The sequence below is a fragment of the Ascidia mentula genome, chromosome 8 (assembly GCF_947561715.1).
Source record: "Ascidia mentula chromosome 8, kaAscMent1.1, whole genome shotgun sequence".
In the NCBI taxonomy this organism is placed as follows: domain Eukaryota; kingdom Metazoa; phylum Chordata; class Ascidiacea; order Phlebobranchia; family Ascidiidae; genus Ascidia; species Ascidia mentula.
Genome location: NC_138573.1, coordinates 12,862,854 through 12,883,636, shown reverse-complemented (window position 1 = coordinate 12,883,636; position 20,783 = coordinate 12,862,854). Strand labels below are relative to the sequence as shown.

The 20,783-nt window shown below is 37.8% G+C and overlaps 1 protein-coding gene across 1 annotated transcript; it reads left to right on the top strand.

The window, feature by feature from the left end:
* Nucleotides 1-16,618: 16,618 nt before the first annotated feature.
* LOC145911990 (uncharacterized) lies at nt 16,619-20,443 on the top strand. The gene is made up of 4 exons (XM_082999421.1): nt 16,619-16,772; nt 19,789-19,857; nt 19,952-20,188; nt 20,289-20,443. Exons 1-4 carry the CDS (start codon nt 16,619-16,621, stop codon nt 20,441-20,443), a joined length of 615 nt encoding a protein of 204 aa, XP_082855547.1.
* The last annotated feature ends 340 nt before the right edge of the window (nt 20,444-20,783 follow it).

Here is a 20,783-nt window from a genome sequence, read left to right as displayed (position 1 = left end):
CTGAAATGGTATAGTGGTGGAAGTTTTGCTTTCAAGTGAATTTAAGGACTAAAATAATCCCCATCAAGTTACGTGTCGTGGATTCTATGGTTTGTTTCAGTTAAGGCTAAAGTGTGTATTTGGCTTTTTAAATGCTAAAGGTTTCCAACCTGAGGTTCAGTTTATTGTCTGGTTGTCTGATTATGTTTGTAGATTGCTAGTACGTAAATGTGAAGGACGCGTTTCCTTGAGTTGATTTTGGATAATTTAGGCAAACAAAAGTGTTTCCACGTGACTTATTACGAAATTGAGAGTAGAAGAACAACTAACGGATAAGATTGCTTGCAAGATTCTGCTACACTGTTAGTGAACTGTTGTATCACCACCTTTGTATATTTTATTCCATGTGCTATCTCGTAAGATTTCAGGTATATATAATGAAACTGGAGCTACTCCTCTCAACAAGCAGTTCCAATAAAAATATGTCCTCCTCGTCTTTGCAGGGAATCACAATAATATTTGCAACATTCCGGAGCAAAACGATAGTTAAAGAAACTAACTAATTTGTTTCAGAAGCGCATTACGCATCAAATTCACAGTTAATTCGCAAACTGTAGAGCGACAAGAAAACTGTAAAAGAGTAATTTGTATATTTATTTGTGACTTGGAGAAAATTTCAGGTAATTACTCCTCTGTATTCGTTCGCTTGGTAATTTTTTTGGAGGGCATCGATTTAATCAATTAATTTATGAAATTTACTTTAAAAAGCAAGGCATTTTTCACCATTTAACCGCAAAACATTTTCGTTATGTGTTCCACAAATTATTTGAACTGTCTTGCGAACCTGGTGGTTACGTAAAAGTTAAGCCTGGGGTCTTCATGCTTAATGACTTTATGCAAATCTTCATTTACAATTTCGTATTTGTCCTTTATTATCTATGTTGAGAGTTGTTCTTGAGATTGGAAAGAAAAACACAAAAATGGGAAGACGACTTATTCCAACCCTTATACTACAAAAGCAGTGAAAGAATATGTACAAAAATGTACATTTATTTAAATTAGGCCTTTTAGTGAACATTAAGAAATGTTGGAAGGAGCGACCAAGCACGGAATACTTGATCACCACAATGTGGAAGTCGTCGCCTGGCAATTTAGATGGAAAGATCGTCACCGGTCACTGAGCTGCACTGATGAGATCTGATGAGAAAAAACATTCCGACAATAGTTACCTCGACCCTAATGGTTTCCAAACGGGGTCGCTTTCTGCTTGACTGAGTTTACGTAAATCCACAGTTTCGCATTCCTCCAATATCACCAAAATTCAAAAGTTAACGCTTGTTCAGACCAATAATTCAGTTTCTATATCAACACAGTAATGTTTCATGCAATGGCATAATCGCCCCACTGTGCAGGTCGTTGGCGATCACAGCTATCGTATCGAGATGTCAGGAATAAGAGGCTGATCCAGCAAGGCTGCAATGCCTGGACTGCAAAGCCTGTAAACCTAATGTTTTCTATAACATATTTTGTATTTTATTATTTAATGGAAAGCGCAAACCACTCATTGCGTCAGGTATCATGTAAATGTATAAAATCTTTGGGTCGTGCAGTGGCGGACAATTCCGGATCTATTACAAACGAAGACATTCTGACAGGCTTTGGAAAGTACATATCGTGTCGCATCGCGCAGTTTGTTTTGCTTCGATCAATGTACACATAAAAAACGTTTTTGGTATTGTCACGAGGGAGTTTCCGTTAATGTTTTCTGGATTGAACAGACTGGTTGTTTGTCAAGTTTCAACACACTCAGTGAATGTGAAGTGCTTTGTAGCTGGTGGATGAAAAGGGCTTTTGTCACGCAAGCTGGGTTCATTTCTCAAATTATTCTGCCAACATGATGTGGTCCTCTCTGGTGTTCGTGTTGGTTGTTGTAACTTGCGACCAATGTCAAGGTGGGTACAAATATTTATGCTACCTATAGAATATTTTGAATACTAACTTACAGTAAGTATAAAATGTTAAAATTTTAGGTCAAAGAGTGAGATTTGTCTCGTTTTTTTGGAAAGCAGTGTTTCACAGTCGGTAACTACGTGAAGTTTTTAGGTGTTGATGAATGCACTCTTGGGACTCACGCATGTCACGTTGAGGCAAATTGCATAAACACAGGTGGTGGATACACTTGTAAGTGCAAAGACTGGTTTGTAGGCGACGGTTTCGACTGCCAAGGTTTGTGCTATTAGTTGAAATAGCTGTTCAATCTTGTTTTCAATTGTTTTTACATTAATAACAATATTATATTAACCGCTAACATATAACATCAATATAGAGACCAAAACAAAACGTGATTCATTTGTTTGATTGCATCGTAACCAGAACATATTTTTTAATCAATAAGAAGTCTGATTAAATTTGTTTGCCATCTCATTAGCTTTGCAAACCAAAAAATTAACTTTATACCCGCAACTTCCTTAATTAAATCTATTTTTTCTGTTTACATCAATGTTCAGGATACTGCAATAGTTATTGCCCAGGTCGTTGTGCTAAAGGTTTGAACGGTTACACCTGTTTCACAATTGGTAAGTATACTGTACTGTTGTTCTGTAAAAAGGAGAAAACAGAATGTATTATTTCTTTTCATACTGGTCACGTTTTTTGTCCACAGGTCAACCAATTATTCACGATCTTAAGGTTTTGTGGCAAACCTGTAGCAGTCTGTTTATTGGGTGGAATGCAAGCAACGCAAACACTGCAGATGCTTCAATCACCAACACAAGACATTACTATTCTGGAACGAGGCAAATTGGTTTCCTTTACTTACAGCCTGATACCGAGTACAGCATAACAGTTACAGCTCGGAACTTCATTTCCACATCCACTCAAGTTATTAGAGCCAGAACTCGTAAGTTTGATCACTTATTTACGACCAGCTTCTGAGTGATTTTTGATGATGTTAAAACCGCGTGCTTTTACAGTTTCCGAACCAACAATTCCAACCCTTCCAACTCCAACAACGTCAGGATGTGTGAACACTCCGCCACTAAGTTGCTGTTCTGGATACACAAGTGACGGTTTCAATTGCATCGGCAAGTTCCCCGTTCTTGAAAATGTTACCGAATTTTGCGTTATGAATAAAATTTACAACTACAAGCCAAGTTTATGTGTAAAGACAATCCGTTTGTAAAACCAAATAAGTTCTTTCATCAGATATTAATGAGTGCCAAGCTGATCCATGTGATTCGAACGCAGCATGCACGAACACACTTGGAAGTTACAATTGCATTTGCAACAATTGTTATATTGGGAATGGAAATGTCTGCACTCGTGAGTGATTTTTCTTGTGAATCCAAAACCGTTACTTCCGATTGCAAAAATTACTGCCAATATGGCGATATAAGGTTAGGTTGAAACTTTTCCAAATCAAGTTCTTTACTTCAATAATGGAATAACTGTGCTTCCAGTTTTAGGCAATTCGCATCAGTTTAAATTTTCGTAAAATTTCATTTTGTAAATATTCATAGAGCATTGTGGAGGAACAGAATGTTATTCAAGAGGAGAATGTGATACATATCCCCTTTGGTCTGACACCTTTGGTAAGTATGTAACGATATCATTTCCTGACTTTACTTACAAAAAAGTTTGCCCGCGATGCGACTTACAGTATAACGGCTGCTGGTAAGTGGTGCAAAAATTGCCTTTGATTTCACACTTTTTTTTGGTGGTACAAATCAGAGGTCTCCAACCTTTTCAGCAGTACGGATAGAAACAATTTCACAGACCCTCTATCAACGGGTGCCAAACATATACATTTTACATTAATTAGATATAAAATGCATCTAAGTTAAAACTCTAAATAAGCACCTTCATGAAGGTGTATATGCAATCAAGAGTTTAATTTGTTTTTATTAGTTGAACAACCTGCTGCTGGAAACTTATCAACAACTTGGAAATCTAGGAACGGCCTCAGTTTTTCATGGACAAGCAACAACATTGCATATAGAAGTGCATTTCTGTCCGGTGATGGAGTTTCCTATGATCAACACATTCCAAGGAAAGCAGCGTTTTCGTTTCTGAAGCCATCAACAACTTATAATCTAACTGTAGTTGTCTATAACCACCTTGGAACCGCATCTGCGAGCATTTTAGCTCAAACAGGTAAAGTACCTCATTCTTTCCCTTTCAACATAAAACAAAAACCTTAAATTAAGTTTTTATCTTGGCAACTGTATTGCAGAACCTGAAATGTCCATTGACCCAACTTTGTCGCCAAGCACACCGAATCCTGCTCATGGTTGTGGAGCTGGGTTTGCGCTCTCAGGAGGAGCTTGTATAGGTTATAAAAATTAAATTTGTCATTAAATTGATATTTAGTCAAATAAGTAAAACTTTATTACAGATATTGATGAATGTTCTAACGGTTTGCACAACTGTCACAATGAGGCGGTATGTACGAACACAATGGGCAGTTTCACATGTTCTTGTAAGTTGGGATACTTTGGCAATGGAATCATTTGTGTGGGTAAGTTACAATAAACTAAAAGTCATAAAGTTCCACTAAACACTACAAAATTTGCAGGAAAATGTGATTCAACTTCTTCTTCAAATTGTGGAACCCGCGCTACCTGCGAAAAAAATTATTATGGATTAAGTTGTTACTGTTATGACAGCACCGAGTGTTATGGTAAGTTGTTGATTAAAAATGAGATTTAAACAACGAACACTGGTCTAAGAAATTAACCACAGGAAACAGTGATGTCACAATTACTCCACAAAATGTTGGACTTCATTTCGTCATCGTCAAGTGGGAAAGATTGGTTCCAGCTTATGAAGTATTTTTTTATGACGTGACGTTGATTGAAGGAACAAGTGTAATAACAAAGTACAGCAGACTTCTCAACAGAGAAGCAGCGTTTGCTAATCTTAACCCAACTTTGGTTTATACCATCATGGTCAAACCCACGTTCTCAACAAGCACATCAACTAACTTCACTTTCACCACAGGTAAGCGTTACTGAGTGATGCGAACGTGACACAAGTGTTTTAAATACTTTTGCTTTAAAGAAGGTCTCTTAGCCAGCACTACCACAATGTTTTCCACTTCAACTATGACTTCGACCACACCGATTTCTTCAACTCCAGCTACGACTTTGACCACACCGAGTTCTTCCACTTTCGAGTCACCAATGATGACCACTTCTGATTCTTATTCCAACTCCAACGTTTTTACATTCCTTGTCACCTTTTTTAGTGTCTGTCTGCAAATTATGTTTCGGGCACTTACAGTTGTACCTGCTTAAAATATGGCAAAGGTTTTTCGCATTTTGGTGTCTGTAACACAGAGAAACCAACATTTGTATTGTGTAATGTTTTGTGTGTCGCATTTCACAAGTATTGCATAATCCATTTCGTTTGTAGTGTCGAACAAGCATTTGCAAGCCCCGTTACCAGATGCATTGAATATTTTGCAACTTCCGACCCAAGTGTAAACAAACCCTCATAATGTGACCCAAATGATTTATCCATCGAATGTTCTCGAGTAAATTGATTCTTCAACATCCTGTTTACCTAATAAAATGTTTTCCTATACTTATGTCACCCCACACTTTTGTTCTTATGTAATATTTTTGTATTATATTACCCTAAGTCAGTGCTTTTCAACCTGTGGGACCATCCGCACTGGTGCGGATGTGAAAATTTGTTGTGCGGATAGGCAACATGGTGCGGATGAGTGCGGATGACAATCGCCCGATAAAAGACTATTTAGTCTAAGAATTTTTTATATTTGGTTACGAACACTAGCTTCAAGAAGCAACGCTAATCCTTCCCCTTTAATCGTCGGTAGGTTTCCAATCGTTTAAATTTCGAAACGTCCAAGAAAGGGCAATTTATCATGAAGCCTGGCTGTTGGTATTAGTTATGTACATCCTGGGGTTCGCAAACATTTCATGCGCGGTTTGGCCGCATTGTGCGGATGAAATTTTCGTGCCACAGAAAAGTGCGGATAGAGTTTAAAAAGGTTGAAAAGCACTGCCCTAAGTGATGTATAACGGCACGTGACGAAATTAACCAATAAGCTTCCGAAAGTCCGAGTATAAATAGTCATGTGCGCCTGTTATTTGGGCTCTTTGCATGCGGCTCGATTCTACTCTATTTGGAATCATCGTGTTTTGTCTTTAAACTTCTATTCGGTGACAAGACACTGCTATTATTACTGAAACTCTACAAGCTATTCGCCCGCTTGGGATTTATTCCCACAGCTTGATAATAAATTGTTTATTCGGATTCAACGGTTTTCTGGTGAGGGAGGTATAACCCTTACAGAGGTAATGGAATTTGCAAAATAATGTCTAACTTTGTTTTCATATGTTTCGTAGTCTGCTTTTGAAAAACGGGCTTTTCTTATTTTAAGAAACAAATATTTTCTTTACTCGTTTAGTTCAGCAAGCCATGCAACTTCTAATATGGCCCCATGTGACGCAAGCTCAAGTAATCAAAACACATTTTAGACTATTTGGTGTACTGTAGAATGTTGTAACATAAAACAAAATTCGTAAAAGGAATTTGCAACGTTACCAGAACACAGACTTGTACAGTCAAAATAAGAAAGCTGAATGTAATGAGTGTTCAAAACAAGGAAATAAACAAAGTACGTGCAGGATGAAATGATAAAAGCGGTCAATCGGTTTCAAAACTGCTGCTAATTTTTCAATCCAGCAATGCGGTTGTTCTTAAACTGTCGCAAATATCGCAATTGTTCAAGGGAGGAGATCAAAAAAATGTTAACAACTACAGACCGCGATATCGCTAATACCAGTTTTTGCTAAAATTTTTGAAATAATTATACACGAAAGAGTAACCGACTACTTAACAAAATTTGACCTACTGACCAAATTTTAAAATGGATTCAGGCCTGGCTATTTCACTGATTTGACAGTTATAAGCTATTTGCTTTATAAGCAAATAGCCAATTCCACAGATCACAAAGAAAAATCATGTGCAATTTTCCTGGATTTATCAAAGGCATTTGATACCGTCAACCACAAAATCATTCTGCAAAAATTAGAGTTTTACGGATTCCAGGCAGGCAACAATACACTAAAATTTACAATTTTCACTTCAATGTCTGTGACGTGGAATGCGGCGTTCCCCAGGGATCTCCTCTAGGACCCCTTCTGTTTCTCATTTATGTAAATGATTCGCCTTGCGACTCCTCATTCTGCACAAAATTATTCGCAGATGACACATGTCTAATTAGAGATTTAAAAAAGGCTGCAAATATCGAACTCGATAAGGTTAATACATTGTTCATTTCCAACAAACTAACAGTTAACTGCAAAAAAACACATTCATGCTCTTCGCAAACAGCAAAAAGACAAACAACTTTGCATTTACCCTTAAGATTAATGACACCACACTCCAGCAAGTTAAGACCACGAAGTACCTTGGGGTACATATTGACGATACACTGTCATGGGCCCCACATGTCAACTCATTCTGCAAAAAAATTGCAAAAGTGTTGCAAAGCTAAAGCACCTCATTGGGCAGTGCACATTACGAACAGTGCATCATGCACTTGTTCACTCACAATTGTCCTAAGGCCTTTTGGGGTGCGGTTTTGTTTGCCCATCATTGCTACATCCAGTAGTGGTCCTGCAAAATAAAGCACTTCGCCCAAATTCTTCCCGTCAATCTATTGCACAAGCTGCAACTTGGTAAATTTTCTTACGAATACAAAAAACATCGTCTACCCGCAGCCTTTAAGGACTATTTTACCCCATTAGCAAACGTTTATACCCACACAACACGATGTCTAACGAACCATTAATATTATCTCCCACGTGTGTACACTCAACCAGGCAAAAAAACTATACAATACCAAGGCGCAGAAATATGGAACAACATTCCGCAAAACATCAAAAGCTTCAGTTTAAAAGGACTTCTTAAAGCACTGAAATTACATCTTCTTGACTTACATACCAATGTTGCGCAGCAGACCACGTTTGAGATGTCAATATCCGCAGGAATGTTTTGATGCGATAGGGCGCAATTTAGCACAAAATCACAACAACACTTCGCCGCCGTTAAAATTGCTCTCCTCGTGTGTGCGTTCACTCGCCAAATTCAAATTCGCAACGATTCACCAAAATACAATCGTACGCCTCATGAAAACAAACAAACAAATTCTTGCTATTATTGCACTTGTTCTTGATTTGTTACATGCACAGTGATTGTTGATTGTCTTTTTCTTTTGTTTCGTCAAATGCACTGCGTAAAACAGCCTAAAATCTTTGCAAAATCGACACAACCCAGGGGCGTTTGCAGATAGCCAATTGCGGTTTTTACCGTCCCCTCGTCTTTATCCAAACTGGTCCATTTATTGTGTTTACTGTGCAGTTTTGTATTGTACCGGATAAGGATAAAAATAAACTGAATTGAAATTGAAATTATTCAAATTTAAATGACATGCTTCAATTTACATGTGAAGCTTCCATGAAAAGCAATTATCTGTCAATAAATGCTGCATTTAAATTGTCGTCACATTCTTTTCCAACAAGGTGGGTCACAAGCATAATTTTTGTTTTAAACATTTGATAAAAGCTATTTCTTGATAAACAGCACTCAAAATACAGTTTCAAAACAGAAACATATACGAGTGTTGCAAAGTAAGCGTCAGTAATGGGTAACTGGGTCTGCATTCGTCACCTGATTGGCAGAAAATTTCCAGTTACATTTCGTATTCGTAGATACACGGTTCTCAGTAATAACAAAATCCGTGTTAGTAAAAAATACCTTCATAAAATGTGGCAAATGTTTTTCGCATTTTGGTGTCGAAACATTTTAACGACTGTAATTTATGTCAATGGAATTGATTTTGGATAATTTAAGCTAACAAAAGTTGCAATCAAGTGCTTCCTCGTGACTGATTACGAAACCGAGAGAAGAAGAACAACTAAAGGATAGATTGCTTGCAAGATTATGCTACACTATTAGTGAACTGTTGTATCACCACCTTTGTATATTTTATTCCATGTGCTATCTCGTAAGATTTCAGGTATATATAATGAAACTGGAGCTACTCCCCATAACAAGCAATTCCAATAAAAATATGTCCTCCTGGTATTTGCATGGAATCACAATGATAATCCAACATTCTTGAATAAAACGCTTGAAAGAAACTAACTAATTTGTTTCAGAAGCTCATTACGCATCAAATTCACAATTAATTCGCACTGTAAAGCGACATGAAAACTGTAAAAGAGTAATTTGTACATTTATTTTGTGTCTTGGAGAAAATTTCAGGTGATTCTTCTGGCTTTGTTCGCTTGGTAGTGTATTTGAAGAGCATCCATTCAATCAATTAATTTATGAAATTTACTTTCAAAAGCAAGGTCTATGAGAGTCAAATATTTTACCACAAACATTTTCAACCAGTTTATGTTTTGCCCAAATTATTTCAACTGTCTTGTAAACCTGGTGGTTACGTAAAATTTGAGCGTGGGGTGTTCATGCTTGAATGACTTTGTGTAAATCCTCATTTACAATTTGGTCTTCGTCTTTAATTATCTATGTTAAGAGTTGTTCGAAGATTAGAAAGATAAATGAAAAAATGAAAAGACGACTTATTCCAACCCTAATACTACACAAACAATGAAAGAATATGTACATACATGTACATTTATATAATTTGAACCTTTTTGTGAACATTAGGAAATGTTGGAAGGAGCGACCAAGCACGAAATACTTGATCACCACAATGTGGAAGTCGTGGTCAGGCAATTTAGCTGGGAAGATCGTCATCAGTGCATCTGATGAGAAACAAATGGTTTCTAAAGGTCGCTTTCTGCGTGACCGAGTTTACGTAAACCCCCCGTTTCACATTCCTCCAATATCACCAGAGTTTAAAAATATATGCTTTGATAAGTTCAGACCAATAATTCTGTTTGTATATCAACACAGTAATGTTTCATGCAATGGCATAATTGGCAGGATCGCCCCTCTGTGCAGGTCCTTGGCGATCACAGCTATCGTATCGAGATGTCAGGAATATGAAGCTGACCCAGTAAGGCTGCAATTCCTGGGCTGCAAAGCCTGTAAACAAAGTTTTCTGTAACAGTTCATTTATTTTATTATCTAATGGAGTAAATGTATAAAATGTCAGGTATGAAGTAAATGTATAAAATGTTTGGGTCGTGCAGTGGCGGACAATTCCGGATCTATTACAAACGAAGACAGTCTGACAGGCTTTGGAAACTACATATCGTGTCGCATCGCGCAGTTTGTTTGGCTTCGATCAATTTACACATAAAAAACGTTTTTGGTATTATCACGAGGGAATTTCCGTTAATATTTTCTGGATTGAACAGACTGGTTGTTTGTCAAGTTTCAACACACTCAGTGAATGTGAAGAAAAAGTGCTTTGTGTCGTTGCTGAAAGAAAAGAGCTTTTGTCATGCAAGATGTGTTCAGTGTCAGCTTATTCTGCCGACATGATGTTGCATTTTCTAGTGTTCGTGTTTCTTGTTGTAACATGCGTCCAATGTCAAGGTGGGTACAAATATTCATGTTACATTTGAATTATTTTGAATACTAACTTATAATATGTATATTATGTTAAAATTTTAGGTCAAAGAGTGAGTTTTTGTCTCGTTCTTTTCGGAAACAGTATTTCATAGTCGGTAACTAAGTAATGTTTTCAGGTGTTGATGAATGCACTCTTTGGACTCACGCATGTCACGTTGAGGCAAATTGCATAAACACAAGTGAGGGTTACACTTGTAAGTGCAGAGACTGGTTTGTAGGCGACGGCTTCAACTGCCAAGGTTTGTGCTTTTAGTTGAAATAGCTGTTCAATTCAATTGTTTTTACATTATCAACAATATTATATTAACCGCTAATATATAACATCAATATAGAGACCAAAACAAAACGTGATTCATTTGTTTAATTGCATCGTAACCTGAACATATTTTTTAATCAATAAGAAGTCTGAATAAATTTGTTCCCTCATTAGCTTCGCAAACCACAAATATAAAAGTATACCTAACTTAATTAAATCTATTTTTTTCTGTTTACATCGATGTTCAGGATACTGCAATAGTTCTTGCCCTGGTCGTTGTGCTGAAGGTATGAACGGTTACACCTGTTTTACAAGTGGTCAGTATACCGTGCTGTTGTTCTGTAAAAAGGAGAAAACAGAATGTATTATTTCTTTTCATACTGGTCACGTTTTTTGTCCACAGGTCAACCAGTTATTCACGATCCTAAGGTTTTGTGGCGAACCCACAACAGTCTGTTTATTGGATGGAATGCCAGCAACGCGAACACTGCAGATGCTTCAACCACCAACACAAGACATTACTATTCTGGAACGAGGCAGACGGGTTTCCTTTACTTACAGCCTGATACCGAGTACAACATAACAGTTACAGCTCGGAACTTCATTTCCACATCCACTCAAGTTATTACAGCCAGAACTCGTAAGTCCGATTACTCATTCACGACTAGTTTCTGAGTTTTGTATCTTTTAGTGGTTTTATGATAAATATGCGATGATGTTAAAACCGCGTGCTTTTACAGTTTCCGAACCAGCAATTCCAACCCTACCGTCTCCAACAACGTCAGTATGTGTGAATTCTCCGCCACTAGGTTGCTGTTCTGGATTCACAAGTGACGGAATCATTTGCATCGGCAAGTTTCCCGTTCTTCTAAATTTGACTGAACTTTGCATCTAACTTCTAAAATGGCAAAGTAAAGCGGTTGATTCTTTTATATATTTAAAACTAGCGCGAAAAAGGGTAGAGCAGGTATTTTCAATATGTACAAGAAGAGAGCGCGAAATAAAAGTGGGAGAGTTACGCTAAATGGAAGTGAACATGCACAGAAATGGAGTATTGCGATTTTAATGAGGAGGGGAAGAAAGCGGAAGAAAGAAAGAAAGAAAGGGGTACACTCGGTGGGGCCCGTTAAAAAAATCTACGGCTTTGACAAGTAGCCTACCACCTGCAGGACCGCAGTAACCGATATTTAAAATTGAGAGATTGACGAAAGGATTGCGTCATTTTTTAAGGGATATTTTTAACAACATTGTGATTCTTTTTAATTTTATTTCGGGTTTTCCATATTGTGTGGGTAAGGGTGGTGTTCAAAATAATAATCAGTGCTCGGTGCTCGTGTGTATGATCGTTAAGGAGGTGGGGAAAATGTAAATAAGTAGGATTATCGAAATAATAGGGGTTTTGTGGCATAAGTGCTCTGAGAACTGAAATAACCAAGAAGCGAAGTAGTTGAATTTGGGTGTATTCAAAAAATAAATGTAGGTTAGGGGGGTAAACCAATATTAAACTCAATAAAAGAAAGAGCAGGGGTTAGGTGTATCTAAAATTCTGTGTTTATATTAGTTTTTGTCAGGAAAGAGGAAGAATAGTTTTGAGTAAAGTGGTATGTTGGCGACGCCATAAAGTTGACGTTGCTGGCGAGCAGACCAAGGGTCGGAAGCCTTCTTAAATGCGAAAGTAAGCGGTTTGTGGTCGGTGTACGCAGTAAACTTGCGCCCTTCCAGAAAATAGCGGAAATGCCTAATGGTCAGGTGCAGCGCAAGAAGCTCGCGGTCGAAGGCGCTGTACTTCGTTTCCGGCTTTCTCAACTGACGGCTGAAGATACCAAGAGGGGCCCAATGACCTTCAGAAAATTGTTCAAGAACGGCACCCACAGCGTTCGCAAAGGCATTGGTCGTGAGTGCGATGCAAGCTTGCCACTGTGAATGATGCAAAAGCGTAGCAATGGCGAGAGCGTCTTTAACCTTATCGAAAGCCCTCTACAGGTCGACCGACCACACCTGTTGCTTAGGTTTGCCCGCTAAAGCACCATAGAGCGGTTTCATAATATTGGCAATATTGGGCACGAACCTGTGGTAGAAATTGACCATCCCTGAAAACTCCTGTCAACCTTTGATGGTTGTTGGCACAGGAAAGTTCCTCACAGCGTCTACTTTGCTGGACAGGGGTTTGATGCCGCATTGGTCGACGAAAGGCCCAAGAAACTCGATGCTGCTTTTGCCAAACTCGCACTTTTGTAAGTTGACGACGAGACCTTGGTCCGAAAGCCGTTGGAAAAGCTGCTCGAGATGTTCCATGTGGACTGCACAAAATGTTGGACTTCATTTCGTCATCGTCAAGTGGGAAAGATTGGTTCCAGCTTATGAACTATTTTATTATGACGTGACGTTGATTGAAGGAACAAGTGTAATTACAAAGTACAGCAGACTTCACAACAGAGAAGCAGCGTTTGCTAATCTTAACCCAACCTCTGTTTATACCATCATGGTCAAACCCACGTTCTCAACAAGCTCTTCAACTAACTTCACTTTTTCCACAAGTAAGCGTTACTCAGCGATCAAAAAGTAAAACAGGTGTTTCAAATACTTTTGCTTTGCAGAGGGTCTCTTAGCCAGCACTACCACAATGTTTTCAACTCCAGCTACGACTTCAACCACACCGAGCTCTTTCACTCCAACTATGACTTCGACCACACCGAGTTCTTCCACTCCAACTATGACTTCGACCACACCGAGTTCTTCCACTGTCGAGCCACCAAAGATGACCACTTCTGAATCTCCTTCCAACTGCAACGTTTTTACTTTCCTTGTCACCTTTTTTAGTGTATTTTTGCAAATTTTATTTGGGGCACTTACATTTGTACCTTCTTAAAATGTGGCAAATGTTTTTTCGTATTTTGGTGTCGAAACAGTTCAACGACTGTAATTTGGGTTGTTACATACGTCAGAGAAACCAGTACTTATATTGCGTAATGTTGTGTGTGCAGCATTGCGCAAGTGTTGCATAATTCATTTTGATTGCAGCATCGCTCAAGCATTTGCAAGCCCCATTATCAGATGCATTGAATATTTCGCAACTTCCGACCCAAGTGTAAACATGACCTCATAATGTGACCCAAATGATTTATCCATCGAATATTCTCGAGTAAAGTGATTCATTCAACATCCTGTTTACCACATAAAATGTTCTCCTATGCTTATGTCAGACCACGCCTTTGTTCTTGTATTATATTAACCCAAGTGATGTATAACGGCACGTGACTAAACCAACCAATAAACTTCCGATAGCCCAAGTACAAATAATCATGTGCGTCTGTTAATTGGCCTCTTTGCATTCGTATCTTTGCATTTGGCTCGATTCCACTCTATTTGGAATCATCGTTTTATCTTTGATCTTCGATTCGGTGACAAGACACTGCTAATATTACTGAGACTCTACAAGCTATTCGCCGGTTTGGGATTTATTCCTACAGCTTGATAATAAATTGTTTATTCGGATTCAACGGTTTGCTGGTGAGGGAGGTTACAGGGTTAATGGAATTTGCAAAAAATGTCTAACATTGTTTTCATATTTCTGTTTCGTAGTCTGCTGTCGGAAAACGGGCTTTTCTCATTTTAAGAGACAAATATTTTCTTTCTTGTTTACTATAGCAGGCCATGCAACTTCTAATATGGCCCCATGCTCATTGTAAACAAAACACATTTCAGACTATTTGGTGTACTGTAGGTTTTGTATATTTACTAAAACCGTATAGTGGTGGAAATTTTGTTTTGAAGTGAATAAAAGAATCAAAGTAATCCCCACCAACTTAAGTTTCGTGGCATCTATAGTTTGTTTTAGTTAAGGCTGAAGTGTGTAGTTGGCTTTTTGCATGCAAATGGCTTCCGACCTCTGGTTCAGTTTATTGCCAGGTTGTCTGATTACGGTGGTAGATCTCCAGTACGTAAATGTGAAGGTGGTGTTTGCTTGTGTTAAGTTGGGAAACTTCAAGCAAACAAAAGTTGTAATCAAGTGCTTCCTCATGACTGATTACGAAACCGAGAATAGAAAAACAAGTAACGGATGAGATTGCGTGCATTATTGAGCTACTCTACTAATGAACTGTTGTATCACCACCTTTGTATCAAATTCATGCTATCTCATAAGCCTTCAGGGATAAACAATGAAACTGGAGCTACTCGTCCCCTTAACAAGCAGTTCCAATATGAGGATGGCTTCCTTGTCTTTGCATGGTATCACAATGATAATGCAACATTCTGGAATAAACGCTTGTAAGAAACTCACCAATTTGTTTCAGAAGCGCATTACGTAGAAAATTTATAATTAATTCGAATTGCAAATCGACATGAAAACTGAAAAAGAGTAATTTATATATATATATATTAATTTATTAAATTTATTTTGTGTCTTGAAGAAAGTTTCAGGTGATTCTTCTTGATTCGTTCGCTTGGTACCATATGTGAAGGGCATCCGTTCAATGAAGTGGTTTATGAAAATTACTTTCAAAACCAAGGTCTATGAGTGGCAAATATTTTACCGCAAACATTTTGTACCAGTTTATGTTGTCCACAAATTATTTGAACTGTCTTGTGAACCAGGTGGTTATGTAAAAGTTGAGCGAGGGTCTTCATGCTTGAGTGACTTTGGAACAGATTGAGCAAACCGCTCTTGCTTCCTTAACAACACCCCTGTGACTTTGGCTTCGCTATATCGATGTCACCTACGTCATCATAGCGAAAGACGAGGTCGCAGGGATTCATAATAACATAAACAATATCGAACCTTCTATCAAGTTAAGTTAAACGTCACTGCAAAACCGGACGGGAAACTTACCATCACCTCCAGTTTTTGCAAGCCTACACACACTAACCAGCTACTTACGATACACCTCACACCATACGAAACATCAAAACCTCACTGTGACCATAGAACGATTACACATATTGCCGATCCACACACTCAGAGGGTTGAACGCAAACACATTCGGAACGTCCTAAAACTTACACATATTCCCACTAACCTAAATCTCACACCACCCACACACAACAAACCTACTCAAACATACACAGCATTTACTTCCATACCATATGTACAGGGAGTTTCTGCGCGGATATCAAGAATACTCAATGCCAGCACTCCTCGTCTTGATTGTAACACAGTGGATATTGACCAGATTTAGCGCAATTTAACGTCCCGTATTAAAGAACACAAGGCAGCCATACGTAATATGGAACCCAATAAATATGTTCTGTGTGCCCACATGCTTGACACCGACCACCGTATCCATTGGAAGGAAGCTAAAGTATTTAAACAAGAAACAATTTTGGCAAAACGGTTGGTTGTGGAAAACTATTATATTAATTCGCTACCGAATGTTTTAAATCGTAATGATGGAAAAGTACTTTCGCCCGTGTTCCGCAATTTCGCCCGTAACCATTCTTGACTCTTGTTTCCCATGTTTGGCCGTTTGATCCGTGATTGATGTTGTCCATTGATTTATGTTCCGCTGTGTTTTAGCTGTTGCGTCCTTTTAGACTTTTTCGTCGCTTAATTTCTTTGCACGTGGGTTCGCTACTGTGTTTGTTGTATTCTCTGAAGAAGCCTAGTTGTTCGTACCGGAAAAACGCCAGAAGATATAATCTTTTTTAAACAAAAGGTGTATGCCTGTAAACCTATGTAGTCTGACAGGCTATCGAATGTACATACTGTGTCGCATCGCACAGTTTGCTTGGGTTTGATCAATGTACACGCAAAATATCACGAGGGGATATCCGGTTTTACCACGTTCATAACTTCCGACTTCTCGTATGACAAATTTCAAAGAAAACGTGCTTTGTGTCGTTGGTGGAAGAAAAGGGGTTTTGTCACGCAAGCTGGGTTCAGTGTCTGAATATTCTGCCAACATGATGTTGTCCTATCTGGTGTTCGTGTTTGTTGTTGTAACATGCGTCCAATGTCAAGGTGGGTACAAATATTACTTTTACTTTTCGAATATTTTGAATTTTAACGTACAACAAGTATAATATGTAAAAACTTTAGGTCAAACAGTGAGTTTTAGTCTCGTTTTCATGAAAAACAGTATTTTATAGTCGGTAACTAAGTAATGTTGTTAGGTGTTGATGAATGCGGTCTTGGGACTTACGCATGTCACGTTGAGGCAAATTGCATAAACACAAGTGGGGGATACACTTGTAAGTGCAAAGACTGGTTTGTAGGTGACGGTTTCGACTGCCAAGGTTTGTGCTTTTAGTTGAAATAGTTGTTCAATCCAATGGCTTTTCCTTGTTTTATACATTTACAACAATATTATGTTAACCGCTAATATATAGTATCAGAGCAAAACGTGATTAATTTGTCTGATTGCATCGTAACCAGAACTTTTTTTTTAATCATATAGAAGTCGAAATAAATTTGTTCACTTATTAGCTTCGCGAACAAAAAGTTAACTTTGGTCAACCTACACTAGAAAAGTGAAACGTGTTGTTTCAACACGGCAATTCTGTAGCCGTATACAACACTGTACACGTGTTGCATAACAGCCGTGTTGTTTCTCCCTGTGAATGTTCTGACACACCTAACGTGTTGTTTTGCCGTGAAAATCTGCGATCCTGCCTAAACAACACGCGTGTAATGTGTCGTATACGGCTACAAGCCCATTACACGGGAAATGCGTGTTGTTTCAAACCACACAGTTATATATGCACCAAGTTGTATTACAATAGTAAAGGCAATTGAAAAGGACTGGAACGAGATGCAGAAAAACAAATACAACTGTGAAAATTTGTATATGGCACTAACTATAACCAAATTTGAAACCATCAAGTAGCATAAGTAGTTGAAATACATATCATGCACATTTTTGTGTTGAACATGCAAAATGTCAAAGTCAACAGTTGTTTTAGAAATTTGTCTAAGGCATTAACTTCAACTATGTTAACTTTTTATGGCTGCAAAGTACAAAATCAAACTATAATGAACAGCCAACCAAGCAAATATGTTTGGTAGCTTTACTTTATATAGAGATATCCACAGCAATGGACATCAGTCCAATGAACCCAACATTATTTGTATTGATTACAATACAAGCATGGGCTAGCATCTTGGGCTGTTCATTCTGAAAAGAAAATAAATAGGCATAAGATAAAATATATGAAAATAGCATTGACATTAACACAATTAGTTATTTTTAAAACCATGTCAAAATTGAGACAACAATACAACTTTGCCTTGAAAAGTCAATGTATGAATATGAATTATCACCAACATGTTTTCAGCCTTCGAATATGCGAATTAATGGAAAACAAGAATGCCATATAGTAATTTGCTACCACAAAATGAGCATTTTCAGTGACTTGTTTTTGTAAGCGGCTTCATACATACTACTTACAAAACTAACTTATAGTTTGTGAATAAAAAAAATATTTACCTTCCTCAGAACAAAAATGCCAGTAGAATGCTTGCTGATATTACTTTTTCCTTTGTATCTTCATGATGTCCACCCCAACATTAATTAACCTAAAAGGAATTGTTGTTGAAAAATTTTATTTGCCGAAGGGCAAAGGCGAAATACAGAACACAAAAATGCTATATTTGTTACTTTGATAAGAAATGACAATACTTACTGAACATTACTTTTCATGTGTCAACATATTCTTCTGGTATCTGGCCCAAACCAGCAAGTAAGACAATCTACAACACATTCAACAACAAAAATAACATCTGCACAACATTTATTGTTATGTATGTTTTAAAGTGCCTGGTGTTTGGTTTATTGTACATGCAATTGTTAATGTGAATAAAAGCACATGCTTAAAAAGCACACATGTTGATAAAGTGCTTGAAACTAACCTCAGGGTGATCCATCTAATCCACAATTTGTGTTGCAACAAGTTGATCAACAGTATACAAGGACCTAGTTTATACAAGATAACCTAAGAATTTTGCAAACCAAACAGCTCATATTAAAAATGGCAAAATACACATTTTAACATAGCTAAAAACGAAGTGGCACGACTTACCCTTGTAGTTGTAACAACATAGTTAACATACAAGCCAACCTGGCAAGCTGCTTTGAAACATTTCGCCACAAATTCCCGCCGAAATATTTTCAAGGCAAGGGGTAAATAAAACCTTGTCTACACAGTACCAAAAATTCTCAGCTTCCAAGTTTATAACAATCTGACATTACAAGATGTTATTGTATTAATACAGTTTATTTACGTTTAAAAATAATGGACAAATAAGTAGGTAGTAATTAATTTATACTTACATTTGCCGGATCCCCATGCTTCGGATTGTGCGTTTTCGAAACGTGGGCGAGAGAACCTAAATTTTACTCGCAATGCCCTTAAACGATAGGAGTATAGTTTGATAATATCTAACTCAAAACGCTCTTAATTATACACTAGCAATTGCGCATACAACTGTGCTTAGCAGTAAAATCAGCATTAATGCATTTTACTGATTGCTTGCTTTATGACGTAATTTAAAATACATTATGACAGAGGAATACATGTTGGGCATTTCCCATCGCCAATACTTACTTCAATAGAAATATTGATATGCAATACAAAACACTTCTTTAGTAATTTATCTTGTCACCAGCCTTCGAATTTTGACCGTAAATATCCTATGCAAACATAGATGTCTGATAACAACACGGAAAGCGTGTTGCTAACAGTAGTGCATATAACACGTTGATGTGTTATTATGCAAATTTGCAACACGTTTGCCAGAAACTGCCGTGTTGTTTCCAAAGAACACACGTGTTGTTTGCAGATTTTAACGCTAAAACACACACCGCCGTGTTAGAAATACACATCAAGCGTGTTGTTTTCACTCGGTGCTTATAAAACAACACGTTTGGCAACACAGAAGTGTGTCATTTCAACACGTAGCAGTGTCAAAACAACACGTCTAATTTTCTAGTGTAACTTAACCAATTCTAATTTTTCTTCTTATACATTGATGTTTTTAGGATACTGCAATAGTTCTTGCCCTGGTCGTTGTGCTGAAGGTTTGAACGGTTACACCTGTTTTACAAGTGGTAAGTGTAACGTGCTGCTGTTCTGTAAAAATTTACTTGGTAAAAACAGAATTAATATTTCTTTTCATACTGGTCACGTTTTTTTTATCTACAGGAAAACCAGTTATTTACAATGTCAAGGTTTTGTGGAAAACACACAACAGTCTGTTTATTGGATGGGTTGTCAGCAACGCGAACACTGCAGATGCTTCAACCACCGGGACAAAATATTACCATTCTGGAACGAGGCAGATGGGTTTCCTTTACTTGCAGCCTGATACCGAGTACAACATAACAGTTACAGCTCGGAACTTCATTTCCACATCCACTCAAGTTATTACAGCCAGAACTCGTAAGTCCGATTACTCATTCACGACTAGCTTCTGAGTTTTGTATCTTTTAGTGGTTTTATGATAAATATGCGATGATGTTAAAACCGCGTGCTTTTCCAGTTTCCGAACCGGCAATTCCAACCCTACCGTCTCCAACAACGTCAGGATGTGTGAACTCTCCGCCACTAGGTTGCTGTTCTGGATTCACAAGTGACGGAATCAATTGCATCGGCAAGTTTCCCGTTCTTGTAAATTTGACTGAACTTTGCATCTGACTTCTAAAATGGCAAAGTAAAGCGGTTGATTTTTTTTACATATTTAATCGGGCACTTAAAAGGTGCCCAACGAAAAACAATTGCGCGAAAAAGGATAAAGCAGGTATTTTCAATATGTACAAGAAGAGAGCGCGAAATAAAAGTGGGAAAGTTACGCTAGGAAGTGAACATGCACAAAAGTGGAGGATTGCGATTTTAATGAGGAGGGGAAGAAAGCGGAAGAAAGAAAGAAAGGGGTACACTCGGTGGGGCCCGTTAAAAAAAATCTACGGCTTTGACAAGTAGAATAGTTTTGAGTAAAGTGGTATGTTGGCGACGCCGCCAAGGTTCGGATGGGAAG